This window comes from Drosophila eugracilis, unplaced genomic scaffold (assembly GCF_018153835.1).
Source record: "Drosophila eugracilis isolate 14026-0451.02 unplaced genomic scaffold, ASM1815383v1 contig_2152, whole genome shotgun sequence".
NCBI classification, from domain to species: Eukaryota; Metazoa; Arthropoda; class Insecta; order Diptera; family Drosophilidae; genus Drosophila; species Drosophila eugracilis.
In genome coordinates this window covers 544,095-567,945 of record NW_024573036.1, presented here as the reverse complement: position 1 = coordinate 567,945, position 23,851 = coordinate 544,095, and the positions used below count along the sequence as shown (strand labels likewise).

At 35.7% G+C, this 23,851-nt stretch overlaps 1 protein-coding gene across 6 annotated transcripts; it reads left to right on the top strand.

The window, feature by feature from the left end:
• The first annotated feature begins 2,355 nt into the window (after positions 1–2,355).
• LOC108110734 (synaptotagmin 1) lies at positions 2,356–23,691 on the top strand. 6 transcript variants are annotated; one of them, XM_017219938.2, is made up of 11 exons: positions 2,356–2,417; positions 3,455–3,815; positions 8,106–8,366; positions 8,778–9,037; positions 9,101–9,190; positions 9,696–9,890; positions 9,956–10,132; positions 15,165–15,273; positions 16,662–16,795; positions 19,076–19,308; positions 19,577–23,691. In XM_017219938.2, the coding sequence occupies exons 3-10, from the start codon at positions 8,126–8,128 to the stop codon at positions 19,280–19,282; spliced, it is 1,413 nt and encodes a 470-aa protein (XP_017075427.1). In that variant the 5' UTR covers positions 2,356–2,417; positions 3,455–3,815; positions 8,106–8,125; the 3' UTR covers positions 19,283–19,308; positions 19,577–23,691. The 6 variants fall into 6 exon arrangements, with proteins under 6 accessions (XP_017075427.1, XP_017075426.1, XP_017075425.1 ...); XM_017219937.2 differs by having other exon boundaries at positions 15,159–15,273; XM_017219936.2 differs by having other exon boundaries at positions 9,095–9,190.
• Positions 23,692–23,851: the final 160 nt, after the last annotated feature.

Sequence of the window (23,851 nt, the reverse complement as noted above, 5' to 3'; positions counted from 1 at the left end):
TTAAACATATATAGTATTAATGATAATTAATAACTCGATGCTTCTATATGCCCAGCAATTGGTAGATAAGCTCATTAAACGTTTGCCAATTGGACCTTTTTCGTTCACGTTAGAATCTTAATATATTTCGAAAATTTCATATACGTAGAAGAAAGGCAATCAATATGATTCATTTAGCTAGTCTTTGAAGACAAAGTCTAAACATGGTGGAATTATCAGTTGTTGACTAAAGATTATAATAAGTTAGGAACTTCGAATTGCTGGCGAGTGCACATCTCGATTAGAAATGCTTGATAATGTGCCAAAAAAAAAAGCAAATATGCAAAGAATATAAAACTAATTGCCGAAATTAGGGGCACGTGTAGCCTTGCCATAACCTCGACCACCAAAAATTTTGATACCACAACGAATCAGGAAAATAAACATAGGAAAAAACCAAACATCAGTTGATTGGGGGAATCTAATCTGGTGATGCAGGCGGAAAGAGAGGTAATTCACTTGCCCCAAACCAAAACGTCGAATGTCACACCGATTGCCCCAATTCAAATCGATTGCGATTGTGCTCGATGACACAGCAACCCCAATAATGCAATTGCCCCACGGCCAAATCGGATCGAGCGCGTGCCGCTTCCCTTATCGCCACTGGGAGCAAGTTCAAGTGACCACTAGCCACCACTCATTGACCACCGACCGCGAAGCACCACCGACCACTGGTGACAACTGATAAGTGATAAGTGGTAAGTGCGTGAGCGAGTGCGTGTTTACATTCCGCTCTCCGATTCAATCATCAATCATTGGCGATACATCGCGATCGCGGGCTTTGATTTGAGTCCGAGGACTACTGGCCATTTAATTAACTTCTTTGCGCGATTTCTGATTTCCGTGCAAGGGTTTATCTTTATAAACGATATGAGAAATCACGAACCGAGGGTATGGCTGAACGCCTGATTGGGGCGTGAAGGTGACCACTATCCAATATCGTGATTTATGTACTCAGTCGTTAAGGATAGCCAATTAAACGTTAAAGATTATTTATAAAGCAAATTGGAAGAATAATTTCTATTGCGTATATAGAAATAAATTAATTATTATTAATATATACTATTAGTTAAAAATGTTTACTTCGGATTTCGATTTTGAGTTTTCATTTTAAGCATAAGAAGTTTTACTTTTAACTATTAAAGAAGACTCACAAATTTCTAATGGACACTTTTTTTTAAATAAATTATTTTAGTAAGGCTCAGTTAATCTGTTTTTTTCACAGCATTAAGCTTAAGTCTTTAAAGTTAGGCTGAAAATCATTATAAATATATTATAATTTTCATTTGTTGAACATAAAATCATACGAATTTACTTTAATTTAAGTACTTTAATATAATTATGTCAAAACATTGTTAGCCTTAGATAAATAAGTAAATAAATAAATAAATGTCAAAACATTAATTTATGATTTTAAATACTTCGGCATTTAAAAAATCTTTAATAAATTATCAGCCCAAAAGTTGGCAACGGGTTTGAGTGATTCTTTAATATATTTATAATATAATAATAATGATAATAATAATGATATCTTAAAAACAGAATTTTGTAGCATTGCTAAGATTGTTTCTTTGATTTATTATTAGCGCTTCCCTTTAGGTAAATATATAGTAACGCAATGTCGACGGCTTATTTGATTTAATGATTTACTACCGCCATCCGTCTGTCAAATCTTAGTTTTAAGCGGAAGCTTGAACGAAAAAGCCCATAAAAATAGCTTTGTAAAATGGCGCTTTTCCTTCGGCTCATCCCCCACACCCTCTTGGCATGTCCTTGCTGGCAACTCTCTGTGTCATTGAAACAATTCCGTTTCAGTACGCATGTACCGATAAACGTCCTGCGAACAGGTTTTGAAGGAGCTTTTAAATTTACATGTGGTCTTAAGTCAGATGTTTACTTTCCTTACGAGAATCGAAAGAGAGAACTTTCGAAAGCGTCATGATTTGCAATATGATAAAAATAGATAAAATATTTAAAAAACAGATAGCTGATGATATTTTAAAACAATGTGCCAAGCTTTAATGTTTTTAAAATGCTGTAATAATATTAAACATAAATTATAATATTTTAAAGTTCCATCGTATAGTATGTTTTTCTATTATCCTTGTAATGTTATTAATATCGTAGGGGCTTTGTCAAGTCTAACTGGACCAACGCCTGTCCTCCGAGCTCTCCACTAATCCAAAGCTCCGGGTCGCGTACCCAACCCCGGTCACCCGCTGGCCAACAAACCAAAATCGATGCCCCAACCGGTTCGCTCTCGCTTTTTGGCGAGTGGCCCAAGCTTTTCCTCGCTGCTCCTGGAGCGTGTGGGCCAAAACGCGAATGAACATCGACCGTGGAAGTTGACTGCTGAAGTACAAAGCGCTAGGCTGAAGGTGATTGGGAAAGAAAAATTCTAGAGCCCCATAAAAAGTTGCAAAAATCCAAGAGAAATCTCTAAAGAAAAATTCTTAAACAAATAACGAAAATCAAAGGAATAATTGGTTGAAAGCAATGAATGCAATGTGATTAAAGTGTTTTAATATTTGTTATATAAATGAAAACGCCATAGAAAGTCCCGAAAAGTGTTGTGCGCGTGTGTTTGTGTGTGTGTGGGTGCGTGTGTGCGTCTGTGTGTGTACGAGTGTTTAGCACGCGCTGACGAAAAGGAGAACATTTTTTGTGTATCAGAATTTTTCGCAGAAAATATCGAGAAAAAATGGCAGCTACGCAAGAAAATTTTAATTGAAAATTCCAATGTGCAATGCGAAAATGAAAGAAGCGAAGAAAAATGGGCTATCATTGAAAGTGAAAACGCATGTGAGCTTCTTGCTGGGATATTGATTTTTCCCACACGATTATTGTGGTGGTGTAGGCCAGACGAAAGTCAGGATTTAACACAATGTAAATGTGATATCGTATAACGGGAAAATTCCATCGATGCCTTATAATTAACTAATAAATATTTGAAAATTGTAACTTAGTTTTCGATATCAAGTTTATGTGCCTGAGTGTGAGAGAAAGGGTAAAGCTTAATAAAAGCCAAAAGAGGCAGGCCAAAAGACCAAAAAAGGACGAAAGAAATGGCCCTAAGAAAATCTCTATCCTGAATTTGCTTTCTTCGAGGGAAAAGCGAATTTGCCATTCTCCCACTCTCTCTCTCTCTTTCTCTCTCTACCCACACAGACACACACACATAACCTTTTGAGCAAGGAGACACAACACACATTCACACACAAAGCCAAATTCGCTCTATCAATATTTACGCATACCATTGTATTTTGATATTACGTATACGCTGCGTATATCCCACACTCTCACTCACTCTTTCTCTGTATTTCTCTCTCTCTCTCTCCATTCGCGTCCGGCCTGCTATATAAAATATTCAAACAAATTAAAAAAAAAAAAAAAAATTAACAACTACAAAATCAAGTATACGAAATTCATGTGAGACTAGCGAGCCGCGGCCTCACTAGCCAAAGCCAGCCACAAAAAACCAAAAACGGAACACAGGCAGCAGCAGGACAAGCTCACACACACACATCGACTAGTACCAGGACCCGCATCATCATATCCTTCCTGCCAGGCCGTCGCCACTGCTGCCGCCCCTTCGCTCCTCTTGCAGGAGTCACGCTTCGTTAAACGCTGCTCAACACCCATCATCTAATTAATAAAGCGGACGATAAACAAACACATTAAATACCGAAGAGAGTGAAACCAAGCTATTAACGCTAGTCTGGGTCCCGATTTCTGATTGGAAAACAAAAAACATTGGCATCATTTTTGATTAGGAGGTGAGTACTGGACTTATCGAAAACATAGCACACTTTTTGGGGCAACTAATAAGCTAGCTCAGATAGGAAATTATATTTTCGGTTTAAGGCTTAAAATATCTTTATAGGTTTCATTTATTAATTAGACTTAAGTTTAAATACACGTATAAACATTGTTATAAACTGAATATATTTGTTAAAAGAGTTCGATTTATACTATTAATGGGCCAGGGCTTACAAACTTTCTATAAGAAATAATCTGATTTCTCATTAAATCCCAAAGGCCAATACATATTTTTTGTTAATTAAGTTTATTAACTGCCAGACTGTCCTCTCCCCAATCACACATATCACTTATTCATGGGGCTCTTTCTTATCTTTATCTTATAGGGGCTAAACTTGATTTAGTCTTCTCTTTGCTAATTAGCTTTGGAGAGCCAGAAAGTGGTAAGGAATTCCTGGGGGGCAGGCTATTAAGGGCATTGCCGAAACCTCGCAATAAAAATGCTGTAGACGAGCTCGGGAAACCGCACTTAATTGCCAATAATCAAGTTGGCCCGAACACCCGCGTACTTTTGACCCTTTACGCCCAAAAACGAAGAAGAATATGAACATTTGTGCAATTCGAGGACATGAATGAATCTTTCGAAGCGGTTTAATATTTGATTTTGAAAACAACGAGACAACTGTTCAATGAAAGCGAAAAGCATAATGATGTGGAAAATTGGTTTTTCTCTTAGGGCATTCTTTGCCCCTCAGGCCAAGTCCTGCCTTCCACTGTCTAGTTTGGTTTTTTTCTTCTACGTTCATTACTTTTTTCATTTCATTTGCCATTTTCCGAGTTTTTATTTTGTTGCCTTCTCTGGGTTATGTGCGCAGTAAGGAGAGCAGGAAGATGAGAGAGAGAGAGAGCTGTGGGCATGTGTGGCTTTCTACTCATCCACTCTTCCGCTCCCTGAGTTTTCCACTCTCCGGCTCGGCAAAAAAGTTTAACCGTTTGCCGCTCGGGAGCTTCGAGGGCCTCCTTCCGATTTTCGATTCGCCCGTATTACGTGCGTGGGTTCCACAGATGTTGCCATAGATTCAAATCCCTTTTTGCGGACCAGCTCGACGGTGTTTTTGTTTGGACCCGGTAATGGATAATGGTTGCCTGTCCATCTATCTAGCCATCCAGTCCTGGCCAATGCTAATTTGTTTTGACAGCTTGATTGTCAGCCTGCTACATCACGGTTTTTACATGAGTTCTCTGAGGTTTTTTAGTATTCGCTACCCACTGAATGTTTAATGAGACAAAATTATCTTATCATTATGTGAATTTACCCCTAATCTAAAACCAGACCCAATTGTTGATATTTGTGGTTCTCTTTGTGTCACTGCAGTGCACCACCCACTGACATCAGACCTCTGCACCACCGCCCACAATTGGTGGAAGAGCAGCAGACAACAGTTTATTTATAGGCACTTTACCAAAGGTCAAAACGTATGGAATTATTACTAGGAAAGCACACATACTGTCCGTGATTAGAGCCGCAAAACGAGCTTTTAATAATTAAGTAGGGTCTACTGTATGTGTTTATATTGAGTATATTCATTAAAACTTAAATCACATAAAGGTGTGGCTATTGAATTTTAAATTTCATAAGTGTCAGCCCAAAACCAGTGTCTGCTTTTGTAAAAAAATAATGGGAATATGTAATAAAAATATATTCTTAATTTCCTTTTAAACTACCAAAAGCTTCTCTAATGCACGACACACACAAACACAATATTGAACATCAAAAATACGTTAAAAAACTGTTTACTGTAAAAACCATTTACAAAACATTTCCCGTTTACAAAACCTTTACCAAATTGCCCTTAATAAGAGTTATTCCTCCCACGGTTATGGCACTTTTGACAGTTACTGGAAATGTTTTCCCATCAATCGGACCCTCAACAATGAACTCACTGACCATTCGAGCTTTTTACAATCCCTTTCGGCCTGGTTGTGAGTACCAACAATAACAAATACGGAAGAAGCAGCTGTTCTTCAGGCTCTAAATTTGTATAATTTCGCTTTTGGCCCGACACGAAACCGTTCGAACTGCGTAGTTTGTTATTTCGCTGGCACTCTTTTTTGGGCCCAGACAATCGGGCACCGCAAAATACCGACTACCAACACACTCATACGCCCCGTTGACCCGTGAGCTAAAAGAGTGGCACGAAAAGCTGGCAGAATGACAAAATTGTGGCGACTACCGCATACAATATTTGTGACCTTCTTATGCTTTCCTGATTGCACATCCTGGTCTTATTAACTTGAAGGCTTCCTTGCAGGTACTTTGGCGCTTATGCCAAAGAACATAATTCAGCAGAAGATTTTTTGGTGCATTAATAAAATATGAACAACAAAGTGCTTTGGCTTCGGGTTACTTGATTGCCATTTTCCGGGGTACTTTCGGTAGGTGTTTCAGATTGTTGCGTGTACATTTATTATGGATAAGGTGCCCGGGGCAGGAAGCTACTGCCAAGTGTTTGTCCATTTTATTTAGCTGCCCCGGGAGTAGCTGCAAAGCAATTTGTCTGGGGATCAGGCGAGAATCGTGACACTTTCTAGCTCTCCATTTTTTATTGCCACATCTCTCATTTTTCTCTCCTTTTGTCCATGAAGTCATATCCAGGCAGCCTCTACATGGCAAAACTTGTCCCAGATGCATTTAAATTTATCGATTTTTTACACATTTATTATCTGGCGTGTTCTTACATTTTTAAATAACTATGAGGAGTCGAAGGCTTTGAAAACTATTTCGTTATGAAAATAAATTCATTATTTTTTTTAAATTTTACTTATTTACCCACTTTAAGGGTGATGGTTTGTAAAATTAAAAAGGAAATTACGTTTGCCTAGAAGTCAAAAAACCCGCACAACTTAATTTCGCACATTTTCCATGCAAATTATATTTAGGGCCCCGCCCTCCAAAAGCAAACTCTTGTGGGGCAAACACAGAGTTAGCATTTAAATTTTCTACGCGCCTGGCATCAACAACATTAGAATTTTAAGCATATTTATGGAGGAGAATAAACAAAGGCGCCTTCAGGCTTTTTATTTAAGCGGCTTCCCGAGCTTTCTGAGTTTTCTTTTTTTGTTGGTGTGGGTGAGGGTGAACGTGTGCCAGGGTATGGATGTCCTTTGACGTCATTTGCTAAGTAAACAAGTGACTACCCACAGTAGAAGCAGCAATTTGAAGTCACTTTGGCTCTAAATTGCTCTTACACCAGTTTTTTTCTTCATTTTATTTTCTGACTAAGAGGTTGAGTGATTTTGGTGGCATTATTATTTATCTTTGATTCTGCCTGCTTTATGAAAATAATGAAATTTATAGAACAAGAGCTGTAAATGACTTTGTTAGGTGTTTGAAAGTGATAGTAGGGTTGTCTAAGTTGGATTTCTGGTATAAGTATATATTATATTAATATTGGTTTTTGGAAGAAATAGGCTTCTTTTAATAGGTCAATATATATAATTCCGAAAACAAAAATGTATCTTTTATATTTTTTTCGCCATCAAGTGCCATTCAACTTTTGATGGATTATCCAAATTGCACTTTCTGACAGAGATCCGCAGCGCAGTTCCCCGTAAAGACAGCTGGGAGAACCCCAAAGTCCCCGGAGTCCGTCTCCGCAACAATAGCAGTTCAGGGTCAAAGGATGTCTGATAATAACAACGGATGAGCTGAGGACCCAACTCAAGTGGCCTCCCCTCGTCCATAATTAATACGGCTCAAGTTGTTAAAGTGAATGAAATGAAGTAAAATATGGAAAAATTCAAACCGAAGGACCACAAAGCAGATGGAGAACAGACCCAGCAGCTTGGTGTTAATATTAATGAATTCAATTAGAAGAGAAAGAGGGTAAAATGAGAAGGAAAAAACGTTACAAAGATCCCCGACATTCTGTGTGTGGGTGCCATTGTAGAGATATATATTTATACATATATTGTGGGTGGTTGGGTGAGTGCGTGCCCTTGGTTGGCTAAGGATAAGCACTTTTAGTTGGTGCGTTTGCCACCACCCATCAGGCCGTTTTAGTTGACGCCGTCAGCGCATTTCTAGTGTTTCAAGGATGCGAGTGTAGGAAAAGTTGCTAACGACTTTTGTGGGATTCCTTTGTGGTCACACTCTCGTTTTGCTTTATTTTTAAAACAGCGACAGCCTGGAAATTACCCAACAACACATCGTTAATATTTCTTAAGATAAAGAGACGAAAGGGGTAGAGATTCAACATTTAAGTTATTGTTTACCATTTGTTAACAGGATTTTTTCGATTTTTCAGCAACAACACAATAAAACAAAATGCCGCCAAATGCAAAATCGGAAGCAGACGCCAAACCGGAAGCGGAACCAGCGCCAGCGTCCGAGCCGGCAGCGGAACTGGAGTCAGTGGACCAGAAGCTGCAAGAAACACATCACTCCAAATTCCGTGAGGTGGACAGGCAGGAGCAGGAGGTACTCGCTGAGAAGGCGGCGGAAGCGGCCAGTCAAAGAATCGCACAGGTGGAATCAACAACACGAAGTGCAACAACAGAGGCTCAGGGTGAGTTAGAATCCGAGTTAAACTCAATTTAATCAAAGATAAACATACATTTTCAAAGCAAAAAAAATAACAAACTAAACCATTAAATTAAATGAAATTAAAATCATTCTGTTGGAAAACATTTTTAATACCATTTGTGATAAACAAAAATATGTTGGTTTCATCTACCTACTAAAATATCTTGCAATAAATATAATAATTTACAAATTTAATGACCTCATTAAGATTAAAACGTATTAAAAAATATTTGTCTGGGCCCAGAAGTCATGTATTTTGTAGGCTAATATTTAATGAACTTAAACAAATGTTAATAATGATACCTAAGGCAAACCTGAAGCAGGTATAAATATCAAATATGTCAAGGACGCTTTTTAGATGCCGTGAAACACGTTTAACCAATTTCCGTTTCAGAATCCACTACCACCTCATTGCCGGTGATCAAAAAGATCGAGCATGTCGGCGAAGTGGTCACCGAGGTGATCGCGGAGCGCACGGGCCTGCCCACATGGGGTGTGGTGGCCATCATCATACTCGTGTTCCTCGTCGTCTTTGGTATTATATTCTTCTGTGTGCGGAGATTCCTGAAGAAGCGAAGAACCAAAGATGGTAAGGGTAAGAAGGGTGTCGACATGAAGTCGGTACAGTTGTTGGGATCGGCGTACAAAGAGAAAGTAAGTGTCTGACGCGCCATTAAATCTTAGTAGTTATTGGGTTCTGGTATGTCATAGGTTCAGCCTGATATGGAGGAACTCACCGAAAATGCCGAAGAGGGTGACGAGGAGGACAAGCAGAGCGAACAGAAGCTGGGGCGTCTCAACTTCAAGGTAGGTTCTCCAATTCTCCAAGCCCCAAGGCACAGCTTTCCCCGAAAAACTAACCCCCAGAATACGAAACTAACTCAGATAGGTGTTCTATAAATGTGTGCAGAGTTGATGTTGTTGACATGGAAAACACACTCACAGAAGGGACAATAAAAACTCAATAAATACTGTAATAATTTTTGCAATTTCCTCTTCAAGGTTTCAATCACACTAAACAAAATGACATTAAACTTAAAATTGTCTTTGCACTGGGTAATATTCTTAATTCAAACTCTAAATTCGATTTTACAATATCAGAATTCGATTTAAAATTCTAAATTAGTTTTCTTATTATGCCGGAATCTTTCCTTGTGTGAAACATACATAAATTAGATCTAACCACCACATTAAACGTAGAACTCTTGGAAAACTTACTATCACCTGACTAATATATTATTTTCTATTGTCTCTTTTTCTGGCCAAAAACCAAATCCCTGCTGGTGCCGCCTTTTGAATCTCTCTTTTGCAGCTGGAATACGATTTCAACTCCAATAGTTTGGCCGTGACGGTTATTAAAGCCGAGGAGCTTCCCGCCCTGGATATGGGCGGTACTTCTGATCCGTATGTGAAGGTCTACTTGCTGCCCGACAAGAAGAAGAAGTTCGAGACCAAAGTGCACCGCAAAACCCTGAGTCCCGACTTCAACGAAACGTTTACCTTCAAGGTGAGATCGAAAACTATGATAAAATCTGTTTAGCTACTGGATATTTAATATCTGTTTGATTGCAGAGTTTGCCCTATGCCGATGCCATGAACAAGACACTCGTGTTTGCTATTTTCGACTTTGATCGCTTCTCGAAGCACGACCAGATCGGAGAGGTGAAGGTGCCACTGTGCACCATTGACCTGGCGCAGACGATCGAAGAGTGGCGCGACCTGGTCAGCGTTGAAGGGGAGGGAGGACAGGTATGTAGAGCTGGGCTGGGGTCCAAGGCGGGGTCAAAAGTACTATCCAAGCTATCCGTAACTCTCTCTCTGTCTATGTATACAACTCGATGTGCCTCTAAGTGTTTTTTTATCCAACTCAAGAACATCAGTTGAGATCTGTCTTTCGTATGATTATGATTCTTATGATTTATTGCGTTCGTTACTTCTACTCTGAGTTATCGAGCCGAAAGCAAGCCAACACTGAAATCGTGTGATATTTGTTGACTCTGTAATCTTGAACACCTACTTACGATGATTGTGTTTTGTGTGTATTTTGCATTCGAACTTCAGCCACGACCAAAAAGTATGAAAATACAGCAGAAAGCAATCAAAGAATTTTTGACACCCTCTAGATATTTGTTTTTAAGTCAACGATCCCTCCCCCTGAGCCCCATTCGTAGTACTCTCTTAAGGGCAGGGAACAAAGACAATAACAGTGAAAACTTTCCAAAAACAGAAACAATATCAACAAAACAATGAAAACTTCGTGGAACAGACAAGCAAAAGTTTTTCGAGTCTCTAACGAAACTTTTTACACACCCAGTTCAAAATGCAAATATAAATAAATAAATGAAATTATCTTACCATTTAAATAAGCAATACTCAACAAGAAAACCAACAGCAAAACAGGGGGGGAAATCAAAATGGGAAATGGCCATTGATTTTCCTCCACACTCTCTCCGACAGTCTTATAATTTTCCTTGAACCCTCTCAACCGACACAAAAACTACTACTACAAAAAATAAAACTCTAAATTTCTCTTTCTCCAATTCCCTCCTCTAAAAACAAACCAAAAAAAATTGATTTCGAAACATATAAACTCTTGTTTTCTTGAACTTTTGTAGAAGGTAATTACAAAAACATGCTTTAAATTCTTACTTAAACCAAAAACAACAAACAACAACGAGAACTCTTTAACACCTTTGCATACACGATTTGAGTTTATGATTTTCAAACCTTTAACCTGCTCTGTCTCTGTGAACTGTCGCTCATGTACACAAAAAGCTGTCTATTACGATTATAATAACCATTGCATCGAGCCACTAACTAACTTAGTAACTCTTCAAACTTATTTCCCACGATAATCAATCAATTTTGGTCTTGAGCGATTGTTCTTTGACGTTTTCTCTGTCTCTTTCTATATATATATATTCATATATATCCGATATATATTGTTATGTCTGCATACTTTCTCGCATCATTAATATTGTAGTTGAATTTTTGTATTAATATAAACGATTTATCTATGTTTGGGCTGTCTTGTTTGCAACCAAGTAATAAAAATGACAAATGTTCTCACATTTCCATATGCAAATGATCACACTGCAATATTAATTTGTTGAGAAAACCTGTGGCATAAGCTAAAGCTAAAGCTAAAGCTAAATCAGCATGGTTGAGTGACTTTCCCACCGCCAATCTACTTCTAGCCCTCTCCATTGTCCCCAAACTTTTCTGCGGCCTTCGGTTTAGCAATCCTCTGCCGTTCTATGACCATGCTGATCCATTTATTTAGTTGCCAATTCTACCCCCAAAACGACACTTTCCACACAATTTTTGTTTGCACTTTGATTGGAAAAAAAAACGTCGAAAAATTCTATTCTATAAAATTTGCATAACTTTCTTACAGTAGTACTCAACTTTTGCACCCCCAGTTATTTGCATAAAGTCTGTCAAACTTTTACTTATACCCAAACCCACACGCTCTATCTTTTCCTCTCTAATACCCACAAATACACACACAAACACACACTGAAACGCACAAAAGAAATTCTTTGGAATAACAGATAATGAGTTATATAAATAAATTGAATTGTTGTAAAATATTTGCATTGATAACATTGAATTGGTCAAATGATGGAATGAATGCTCTGAAAATTTCTAACACACAAACACAAAGAAACACGCAAGCACAAAAGTCATGTACAAATACTGATACACAATTCAAAAAGCACACACACAGACACAAAAACACAATTTCAGAAATGGATAAAAGCTTTAATTTTTCGCCTGTGAATGCCAAAATGGTATTGTCTGCTCATATATTTTTCGGGGAACCGAAAGTTAAGGGCATTTCCTGGATTTTGTTACAAAAATAAAAGAGGTTTCAAAATTTATAAAAAAATTTCCGATTTAAAAAGCAATTTACAAGTGCCTGAAGCAGTTTCTATTACTAATTTACTTACATAAATTTTGATTTAACATCTTATAACAAATTAACATTTAATCCTAAACAAAATCCAGCGAATGTTAAATCCTTGCCCATTACTATTATGCCAAGAAACTAGGCATAAGGTTTAGTGCCAAAAGACAAATACTGTAACTTTTCTTAATATCAATTTTTAACCCTTCTTACAGTTAGTTTAGAAACACTGCAATATACCATTTCGAACAATTTTTACTCTACTGCATGCCTTTCCTTTTGCTTACGACTTTATACTAATATATAAACCACACTAAGTATTAGAAATCCACACAAATACATTGAACACGGACACAATGACCATTGATTGGTAACAAAACTATACGAAAACCATTACATTTTTGAAATTTGCCAAAAACACGATTGATACTTATCAAAATTCTACTGGAAATGGAATTCAATAATTTTTAATAAGCTCTTTATTTTTCTCTTTAATTATTTTTGAACGTATCGCTAAAAAAAACCAAAAAAAAAAAAAAACAAATCCAAATTTGTAATCACAAAATTCGAAAACTCGAAATTTCCAAACTGTACTCGAAATTTTTGACTCATGCCATGGGGATATCAATCCGAAACCTGAAAAATGTCAAAAAATCCACGTAAGTATACGATCGAAGGAAAGGAGATTCATAATTATCGTTATTTGCTTTGGTTGTTGTCGTCATAAATGTGTTCAAAGTTCTGTTCGTTGTGTTTGTGTTAAAATTCTGTTCGACCTGCAATAAGTAAAAGATATATCCAAATCAAGAGCCAAAACCATTGGACCATTGATCAAAGGACGAATTAACTAACTATATAAAACGCTTATTTAAGTCTTAAACATTTTGTGTTTAGCTCTCTGTCGCTGTCTCGCCCGATATGTGTATACTGTACTTATGTTTTGATTTGCATAACTTGATTGTGTACTGTAATGTGTAAGCAGAGCTTCGATGACAGTCAAATACAAAAAACAATGCTCAATAATCTATTGTTTTTCGATTTCGATTATTTTTTATTATTAAATATTACTTTCTATTTGATTTTCAATATATATTTGTTTCCATGAGACATTCACCAAACATTTAACAAAGAATATTTTGAAAGGCACTCAAAAATCAAATCCAAATCAAATAAGTGATCTTGAATCGAATTCAGAGAACCAAAATATTTAAATCCCTATAAAGTTGCGGTAAGTGACTCCGATATAAAAACTCTATAAATTCTCTATAACGCTCGCTCGCTCTCTGTCTGTCTCGCTCGCTCGCTCTCTGTCTCTGTCTTGAAACTTTTTTAACTAATCCAATTAACACACAACCACATTTTCTATAGCTAACAACTTATAGTTCGACAAATACAGTTTCGTTCACCCCGGTTAGTTTGGCCCTTGGAGAAGTGATCAAGGAATTGGCATCGCATTGGTCTCTGTAGAACTCGAAAGAAAAAAAGTTAAAAGTAAACCCCACCACTGCCAGCGGTTCCAACCAGCCTAGGGTCTTTTATATATATACGTTATAAATAATAGCAATTCTGAGTATCTAGATAGATTTTTTATTTGTAAAATATACGCTCTTTAATAACTTATCATGTACATACGAAATCAAATTCTCTACTTCTCTGTATAAGAATATTTTAAACATTTTTATTCATTTTGATGTGCCTCCGAATATGCGGGCCCAACTAGAGCTAGTCTCTATAGAATGTACATAAAAATCGATTTCAACTTCTCATCTCTCTGTCTCTATTTTCCTCAATTCTCAATAGCTGATAAGAAAATTTTTGAAATCCAACACATTTTTGCATTTTGTGCAGTCGGTTTTGAGCTGGGTGTTATTAGTTAATAATAAAAAAGCAAAACATCGAACAAAATACAAATCTAAAATGATAGACAATAAATAACTGCGGAGCTGTAAGTCTTGGTATGGTTAACATCTTTAAATAGAAAACACACAAGCCCCCAATAAACCAAGAAAACACTAGAACAATATCAACGAGTTTCCTTTTAGTTTGATACTTTTCTTTGGTTTCTTCAGTTTTTCTTTGGATATACTCTTCTTCCTGATATACATATATATATATATAGGTATATATCTACACTTAACAATATCGAAGCTCTAAGACGTGCAGTAAATGTTTTAATGTACTTTTTTGTGGCGTTTTCGTTTTTTGTCAATTAAAGTAAGAACTAAAGTTCTTGTAACAATTGCTTAAAAATACTGTACTGTTTTCCCCATCACCCCAAAAAAACCCTTAAAACTTGAACTTATACCGAGTGTATTTGATTTCTCTTGCTTTCCAAGTGTATAATCTGTCTTAATGTTTATACTGATATCCTTGGTTACTATATATACTCGTTACTGTGCAACTGTATATCTCGATTAAGCCTTAGTTCGTCGTTAATTTAACCAAACAATACATTTTGGTTGCTTAATGTGGTCGAAGTAAATCAAGTAAATTTTCACTTAATATTTACTCATTCTAAAAAGTTCATATGTGGCCATTTCTTGCTTAGAATCTTGGAACAAAAAACAATAAAACCAAATTTTAACAGCTAGTTAAAGTTAACTAATTGCCACTCTTAAGAGGTTATTCAAAAATGATTATAAAACAACCTTGCAGAACTCAATATAAATATATATTCTTAAACTCAGGCGTCCCAAATTGATATAGAAATATATATAAATATTAACCCCTATATACTTTTAAATGGATATGTATGTAAATGTACCACTAGAGTCTGTGTGACATGTTGTTTGATGCAATACCAATGAGACCAGAACAAACTGTACTAACCTTTCCGTAAACTCTTCTCCGGATCTCGTCAAACAGGAAAAGCTGGGAGACATCTGCTTCTCGCTGCGATATGTACCGACTGCCGGAAAGCTAACCGTTGTCATCCTGGAGGCCAAGAACCTGAAGAAGATGGACGTGGGCGGACTGTCTGGTAATGTGGCGTTATACCGAAGCGTGGGCGGGATCGATCGGGGCCCTGAGATGATTTTGTTGGGCCTTCGGCGGTCCTTCCTGCGACTTTGTTGCTTTCTGTGTTTGTAATCTTAGCTAAGTGTGTGACGTACGTTGTTCGTTTTATTTTCCGTTTTATGGCATACTTATATTTTGGTTTTAATACTCGTACTAACTTCTTCAGGCGAAGCAAACGCCAAGGCAACGTTTGCTGTGTAACAAAAAATTACTAAAAGAGAGCCAAGAAATATCACTTTTATTCCAATTACTTTTTGCCAACTACTTTTCAACTATCAATTAGCGCCAACTTATCAACTTGCATACTTTACCGTATTTAACCCGAATCGCGTACGCTACGAATTCCAATTAAATCATTAATCAGTGGATATATTTAACGGCCGGCAACGTTTCCATCCCGAAATATTCGCACAGTTTTTACTTATGCCTGGCAAGAAACCAATAGAATACCAAAATCAACTTTAAGCTCTATGCCGATCAATCAATTGACCGAAAATCGCTTGCTTAGCTTCACTTTTGCATGTAATCTGTACAATTTTTGTAACTTAAACACTCGACATCATTTCGGGCCGCTGATGCCAGACGAAGAAATACAAAACGTTGCCGCTGAATATATCCAAAACAATTTAAAGTTCTTCTAGGCTTTTACAAACAACAGAACATTTTCCAGTATGTTTTTGAACGCTCTGACAATAATCGGTTTTCTAACTATTTAAATAACGAAACAGATATGTTTTCATATAAATTTTGATTTAACACAATTGTATGCCTTGAGTTTAACAAGTTGCTGAGTTCCAAAATGTTCAACTATGGTATAATCAGTAATTGATGTGAACTTTAAATGATTTTCAAAAAGTTAACAAGCCAAAGACAAATTATAATTTATCAGTTGTGTCCCAGAAGTCTGCGGCGATTTGAAAACAATTTTAAAATGTTTTTGAAAGTATGAGGTGATAAATACCACCAATGAATATTTCCACAGCATACTTTTAGGTACACTTTGAAATAATTTCAAATCATTGCACATTTTTATGGCACCTATATATGTTTTAGTATTAAATATTTACATTATTAATTTTTTAAACATTTACACTTTGGCCTGTTTCTTGTTTTCTCGTTGATCTTTTCATTTGTTTTTGTGTTTGCAAAGTAAAAATTGATCTACTCTATATATAACAAGTACATAATTAATCAATGTTTTTTGGTGTACATTAATTATATGTGTGTAAAAAACAAAGAAAAACCAAAATCAAAATGATGTGTTTATCAAATTATTGTGAAAATTTTACTTTGTTATAAAAACGAAAAATGTTTTCTTTTTCTTTCTTTCAATTCTTTCCTATATTATAGATCCATATGTGAAAATTGCAATCATGCAAAATGGCAAACGTTTGAAAAAGAAGAAGACAAGTATCAAAAAATGCACCCTCAACCCTTACTATAATGAGTCGTTCTCATTTGAAGTACCATTTGAACAAATACAAGTATGCGAGAATGTATTATACTATCCTATAAAAATACCACAACTACTACTACTCTACTACTACTACTACTGTCTACTACTATACAAACTACTACCTACTACTACTACTACTACTGTTACTACTGTTACTGTCCTCTTCTGAACTATCTACCAAAAAAGCCAAACCAAAAACCGAGTTTTGAGAACCCAACCTCCCTCTAAACACACACTAGCCTACTTACGTGCAATCGTTGTTGTTAATTATACTACATATATACCGTATATATATATATCCATATATTGAATACTTGTATTCCAAACCAAGCGACAACAACACCAAACTCTGAACCAAACAACTGAACACTCTTAGAGACCAATCTTCGTATTACCCATAAAGATATCTTAATCTTCCCCCCCAAAAAAACTAACTTAATCAATCTTTGTGTTCTATTAAGACCTAAAAAAGTATTCAATGTTCAATGTTGTAATTTACAATTTTAACCAAAATTTGTTAAAGCTTTTTTTATTTTCAATAACCCCTAATTTACTGTTGTAAATATTCAAAAACCAAAAATGAAAAGCCCAAAAATTTAGCCAATATTATAATTTGTTGCCTATGTTTGTGTAGTTTTTGAGAAATATTTGTGGAATCTGATTTCTGATTTGAACTTGAGTTTTTGACCAGCCTCGATGTGTGCTTAGCCCAGCTGATTTGGTTTATGTTTTAGTTGTTAAGTGTGTAATGATCGATTTGAAGACAATCCGGCAAAAGGAAAAAGCAATGACAAGCAGGCATGCCTAGTGGCTTAGGATTCTGTAAAATCGAATAGTAAAATCGAGCATTCTAGATGCCACACACACCGTCTTAGACACAATTTTGAATGGAGAGCAAGCCGTAGTGTGCCCGCTTCGCTCGCAATCGAGCAAAAAGCAATAAAGCAGAAAAGCATATAAAGCATATTTAACAGTCGAGCAGAATAGCATAAATGCATTATTGCAAAAAGCAGCCAAGCACGAGCCTAACACACACTACGCTCACTCCAAAGAACTACAGTGAATACAATCTTATACAAATTCGAATACCAACTTAAACTAAAAACTACTCTTTCCATAATACAAACTATCGCAAACTCTTATACCAGCGGCGTCAATAATGCACCACGCAGCAAACCAAATCGCAGTGGGTACATTATTTTGACACTGTCTTCTGATTTGAATATCGAATACCAATCGCACCACAACAGCTACAGTACAAATACAGTATACACAGAATAAATACCCAAAAATGCCACCACAGAGAAGTATAGTGTATCACCATGAATACCAATCATCAAACCAACATATAGCCAAACGATCTGGAAACTGGGAGAACTCTGTTACGGTTACGTTACGTGTGCTAGTCCAAGAATCGATCCCCTGTCTATAAGTAGGACCCCCCATGCCATGACCAATTAACAAAAACCAACGACAAATGGGATTGAATATTATACATTTTCGTTTACACGTATTTAATGAACATTTTTCTTTTTGCCACAGCTTAAGTGTCTGCTATCAAGTATCGAGAAAAGTAATTTGTTCATTAGTCCCCGAGGTTAAAGAAGACGAGATTTATACTCGTATATAATACATATATCTGCCGACATCTTCATTTGCTTCTCACCTTACGCTAATCAAAAGCTTTTAGGAAGTTCTTGGGTTTATTTTACAACATTTTTTATTTTAAGCTACTCATTCTTAGCTTTAGACATTGCATGATCTGCTTGTTAAATCACAACCAAAAAAAAAAAAAAAAAAAAAAGATATACTAAGAATAAATTACTCCACAGCAAGCATTTTCCTTTTTGAAGGAGCTTTTTGTAATGCTTGACCGCCCTTAGATGTTTAACCAAATACAAATTAAAGATTAACCAGATTAATCAAAGTTCTTGTGCAAACTGGAAACATTCCACCCAACGATCTCTACGATTAAACCTAACCTGCACTAAATCCAATATACAGCACTCAAATGCCAAAAAAAAATACTCCACGTAGTGCCGAAATCCTCTGTCTATAACCTGATTCCCAATACAGCATTCGTAGTGTGTGCCTGTTAGTGAACAACAGTTCCCACTTCTACCCCAAAAACAACTTAAAACCAAAACAGAACACGTATATCGAAATACAGAAAAGTTCTTCAACTCAAAAAAGCGAAGCCCCTCCCGTTCAAAACAATGATCAAGACCGATAAAAGTTGCTGATCCCAGAACATTCCTTACTAATGCCGATACTTTCCTTGAACACTTTCCCACCCAATCGCGCGCAGAAAATCTGTCTCGTTGTGACCGTCGTGGATTATGATCGTATTGGAACCTCCGAACCTATCGGCCGCTGCATACTTGGCTGCATGGGTACCGGAACCGAACTGCGTCACTGGTCCGATATGTTGGCCTCGCCCCGCCGGCCCATCGCCCAGTGGCACACTCTCAAGGACCCCGAGGAGACCGACGAGATCCTGAAGAACATGAAGTAAGGCGCTACCATGGATAACCAATTCAGGTGGGTGCTTCGACGCTATGCCATTTCTTTTCTATAGTAAACTTAATATCTGCTTAAAAATTAAGGGAATTTGAAAGATTTTAAGTAACTCATGAAAGCGCATAAAATTATGCAACAGTATATGTTAAGTCAGGACCCCTGATGGATTCACTTCATAAAAAGATCTCCTTATTCCTCTTAAACAAAACCACACCGTTTTCTGTACAAAACCCGCACTTAAAATTAAAATCTAAGATTTAAAATTTCCATTTGACTCCATCGTTTGCAGACTTACAGCACACCTATCAAACGTATAAAAGTAACCAAAGAACACTTAAGCGAACCGTCAGAAATCATAGAAATCGAATGCATCATCATCAGCTACAAATGATCCTCCTCAACCGAAACGACAAGCAACAATCAGCGAAATATCGTAGTTAATGCAAAAAATTGTTCATCTATGCCGTTATCTCAACATAAACATACTGGAAAACACAAGAGCCGATTAAGTAATACCATAGGTGTCTAAGTTATATCTCATTGGTTGAACAGCAAATCGAAGTGAAAGTGAAAATTAAATCCTATTTAGAAAGCAATGTGTCCCTTTCACTGACCGGAATCCGAAAATAGTTCGATCGATTTTGCATATAATCACATAAAATATAAATTCATTTCGAAATCTATGAATTTGTTGTTGTCCCTGATCGAGATGTTTCAAAACTATGAAAATTACGAGTATGTTCTATTTAATACAATAACTCTATATACTCAAACTATTTAACGGATGACCGAGAGAGTATCATTTTTAAAGTTGTTTAAGTTTACTTTGGTTTTAAATTAGTCCAATGATTGAAGGGATCTTTCCGGTTTTAACTTTGTTTTTCAATCGTTAAAGGATAACTAGTGAATAATATTACTGACTAATGAATATATAATGAAAGCAAAGATCGTAAAAGCAACACAAGCTGTTATGTAAATTATTTATTATGTTTAAATTATTGAGCATTACGTACTTAACTGTGTAAGTATAAATCTATGTGTGGAATGAAATGGACAAGGCAGACATATTAACAGGAGGAAAGGAAGCGAAATCATAAAAAATATATATTATATATAAATATTATGTATAACCCTTGCATAGACTAATGTTATGTATACACTGAGCTGAGTTTTGACGACCTAAAAAAACAGACGAATAAGTAGAAGGGAAACCAAAACAAACCGAAAACCAAAAGCAAATAACTAAAGTTAAACTTTGAAGCGTGATTTCAACAGAATATATCATCAGTTTAAACTTTAAAAAAAAATCGAACATTTTGCACAATGGATCAGATTGGAGTATTGTTTTAATTTTATTTAGTTTAAAATTAATTAGGACAAATATCGCTCAGTTCGGAAAAGGTTTCCATTTCAAATTAGTTTTTTCTGCTTTTGGGAAACTTTTCGTTGTAGTTAAAACTGTCTATTTAGTAGCTTCTACTTCTCAAATCTTAAGGTTTCTACAACTGTCTATGAATCGTTTTTTATTATAATTTCCGACTTTAGAACATTCCCTAATTTATAAATCATATTAGGACCTAATGAAAATATACATACTAACTAAATGATTATGGCAAAATGTTAAAACAGAAAAAGAAATATTAAGAACAATAATAGTTATTACTATTTATATTATATTCAAGTATATGACATCTAAACAATATACATTTATATAAACTTAAAAAAAAAAATTGTGCTCTTGCTGCACAAGCCTACTAAGAATTTGGGATTTTTAGTATGGAAAAGCGGCGGCAACAAAAACTTCTACCTACCTAAAGAAAAAACACAAATTTAGCTAATTAAGCTAAGCAAAATCTCAAGAACAGAGCATTCCAAACTAAAGAAATCGAAGTCGAAATCGAGACAGAGGAATAACAACAAAATGAGCCATGATTTTCTGATTTTTTCCATATTGAAAGTAAATGAAATTCAACTAATACATTAGATGTTTTTGTCCTGTAAATGGTATATTATAATGATAATGATAAAGCGTAGTTAGGGATCTGTGTATCCCCTGTAACACACACTTACACAGTTGTAGTTATGTTCACCGAAGCAAGAAGAAGACAAGTGCATAAGAATACACAAAGAAAAAAGTATGCAAACTTACAAATCGAGAAAATACCAAAAATATTTATGTAATATAATTCATCTAAATTTAACAAATCGAAGAGGACGCCAGGAAAAACAAGTTATACAACTTATTACGAGTATTGTTCAATAAAAAAAAAAAAAAAATAAATAACTTTGCTTTTCCAAATAATTACTGTAAATTATCTCAAACCCAAAAACAGCAACAAAAAGACAAACACACAAAAAACAAAACACATATGTATTAAACAAATGGTAAATTACTAACAAAAATCGAAGCCTAACCACAACAGCAACAAAATGAAACAAACAAGACAACAAACTATATATACTTGCATATTAAACAAATTATATGAAATTATATAAAATGATGTTGATTATTGATTTAAATTAAAACTGAGAAAGTGAATAAAACAAATTATATATACACCTATATATATAAATATTAAACAAAACAAAAGCAAAACTTTCGTTTGTGTTTTCCTTTTAGTTGGTTTTAGACATATTTATTTACACAGCGTTACACTGAGCAAAACGAAGTGTAAGTGTTAGTCCCAAACGACATGTACATACACACACACACACACACAACTAACACCCACACAACCACATGATGACACCCACACTGAAACACCCACGAACTGACCAAAAGCAAGTCGTACATATTAATGTATTATAAAATATACACCTAACTGTGTATATGAATACCGTTAGTTATACAATATCTGTAATTGTAATTATATTATTTTCAAAAACGTTCTCAAAGCAAGCAGAATGCAGCGCATAGCCCATCACGAAAGCACAAATCAGTAGAGGAAATCAGAGTGGAAGGAAGTCAGAAGAGAAATAAAAACTAAATAAGATATTAAAATAGGACACAGAAAAATAATACAGAATACAAAAAGAGAAAAAAAAAACAAGAAAATAATGTAGCAGTCCATGTACTTTTATTTTCTAGATATGTATGTATGTAATTTATATTCGATAAATCAGGCATTATGCATTTAGCAACCAGACAAAAGCACACAAACTTAACTAGGATTCACTATCGAAGAAGATCAAAAGATCAGGATCGATCATCCTACCATTCACCATAGCTATAGCCCGATTTCAATGATAAAATCTTAAAAGATCTCCATATAATCCAGTGCATTTATTTTAGCTGAGAAGAACACTGGTGAGAATCGAGAATGAGAATGCATCTGTGGAATCGGGATATCATACATATAGAGCGCACCTGAGGGAACGATCGAGTAGCAAGTTAAGAAAAATGAGTAACGACAAATACAAGATATAGAAATATGCGTTATCGGTTCAACAGAGCCAAGATATAGGACAATGTTTGATGTTGATATGAGTTAATCTGGCACCTAGTGTGCGCGTTATAAGCATAGATATGAACATACATGCGTAATACAAAAAATTAGCCCATCTAATAAGATCATTTTATATACCCAGCGATCGAATGAGGGCAGCAAACATTATACATAACCATCGACAGCACCGCATAGTATGAACACAGCATACGATATATAAGTATCCACATAACCAAGAGATATACATACATATATACACTTGGAAATTATATCCACGTACTTCTCCCTGGAGTTCGCCATCCTTCGGTTCAGATTCAAACTCTATATACCCACCCACACGTACTCGTACATACAAACACTCTCATCCAGCACTTACACTCGCGGATATCATTTTATGACTCTTTCCGGAGTTTTGTTGTTTACGATAAACTGTTTATAGCTGTTTTTGAATTTTAAATAAATTATATTTACTATATGGCAAAACAAAGAAATAAAAACTAAAGAAAACCATATATGATAGTAATATATGTTTTAAATGCTATTACCAAACGAATCTTAAATTGAGGCTTTGCAAGCAGAGTTGCAAGCGAAAGAATATTATTGAATAAACTGCATATATATATACATACTATAATGCAACTGTATTGCAAGACAAGCATAGCATTTTATTTCCGAGGCAAAAAGAATTTAACAAAAACACCCACACACAAACACTTAAACTCCGACACCTTTGTACGGTTAGCGGTAACCACATGTGAGCCCTTAGGCCCCAAGATATTGCAACAACCAACCGTACAACCCCACAACAATAAAAAGCCCCAACAACAGCAACAGATAGATGATCTATGTAAAACACTAGCGATGTGAGCGACACAGATATACACAAATACACAAGAACTAACATATGTGAAATGAAACGAGGAATGTTTATAAACAATAAACAAATGTTTGAAAACTATAATCGTACTTTTATTTCAGCTTCCGGGTACTAAAATTGCTTTTGTAGGCTAAGCTTTTAATCGCTTTTAAAAAGTAAAAAGCCAAGGTTACATTTTTCCTGATTTTGTTATCAAATAAGTTTTGGGTTCTATTTCCCCACCACTCTGTTCCATTATGTT

Coding starts and splice junctions, on each gene's coding strand:
- LOC108110734 (XM_017219933.2), top strand. CDS start 8,126: ATGCCGCCAAATGCAAAATCGGAAGCAGACGCCAAACCGGAAGCGGAA. Junction 9,038..9,094: donor GATCGGCGTACAAAGAGAAA/GTAAGTGTCTGA, acceptor GGTATGTCATAG/GTTCAGCCTGATATGGAGGA. Junction 9,191..9,695: donor TGGGGCGTCTCAACTTCAAG/GTAGGTTCTCCA, acceptor TCTCTTTTGCAG/CTGGAATACGATTTCAACTC.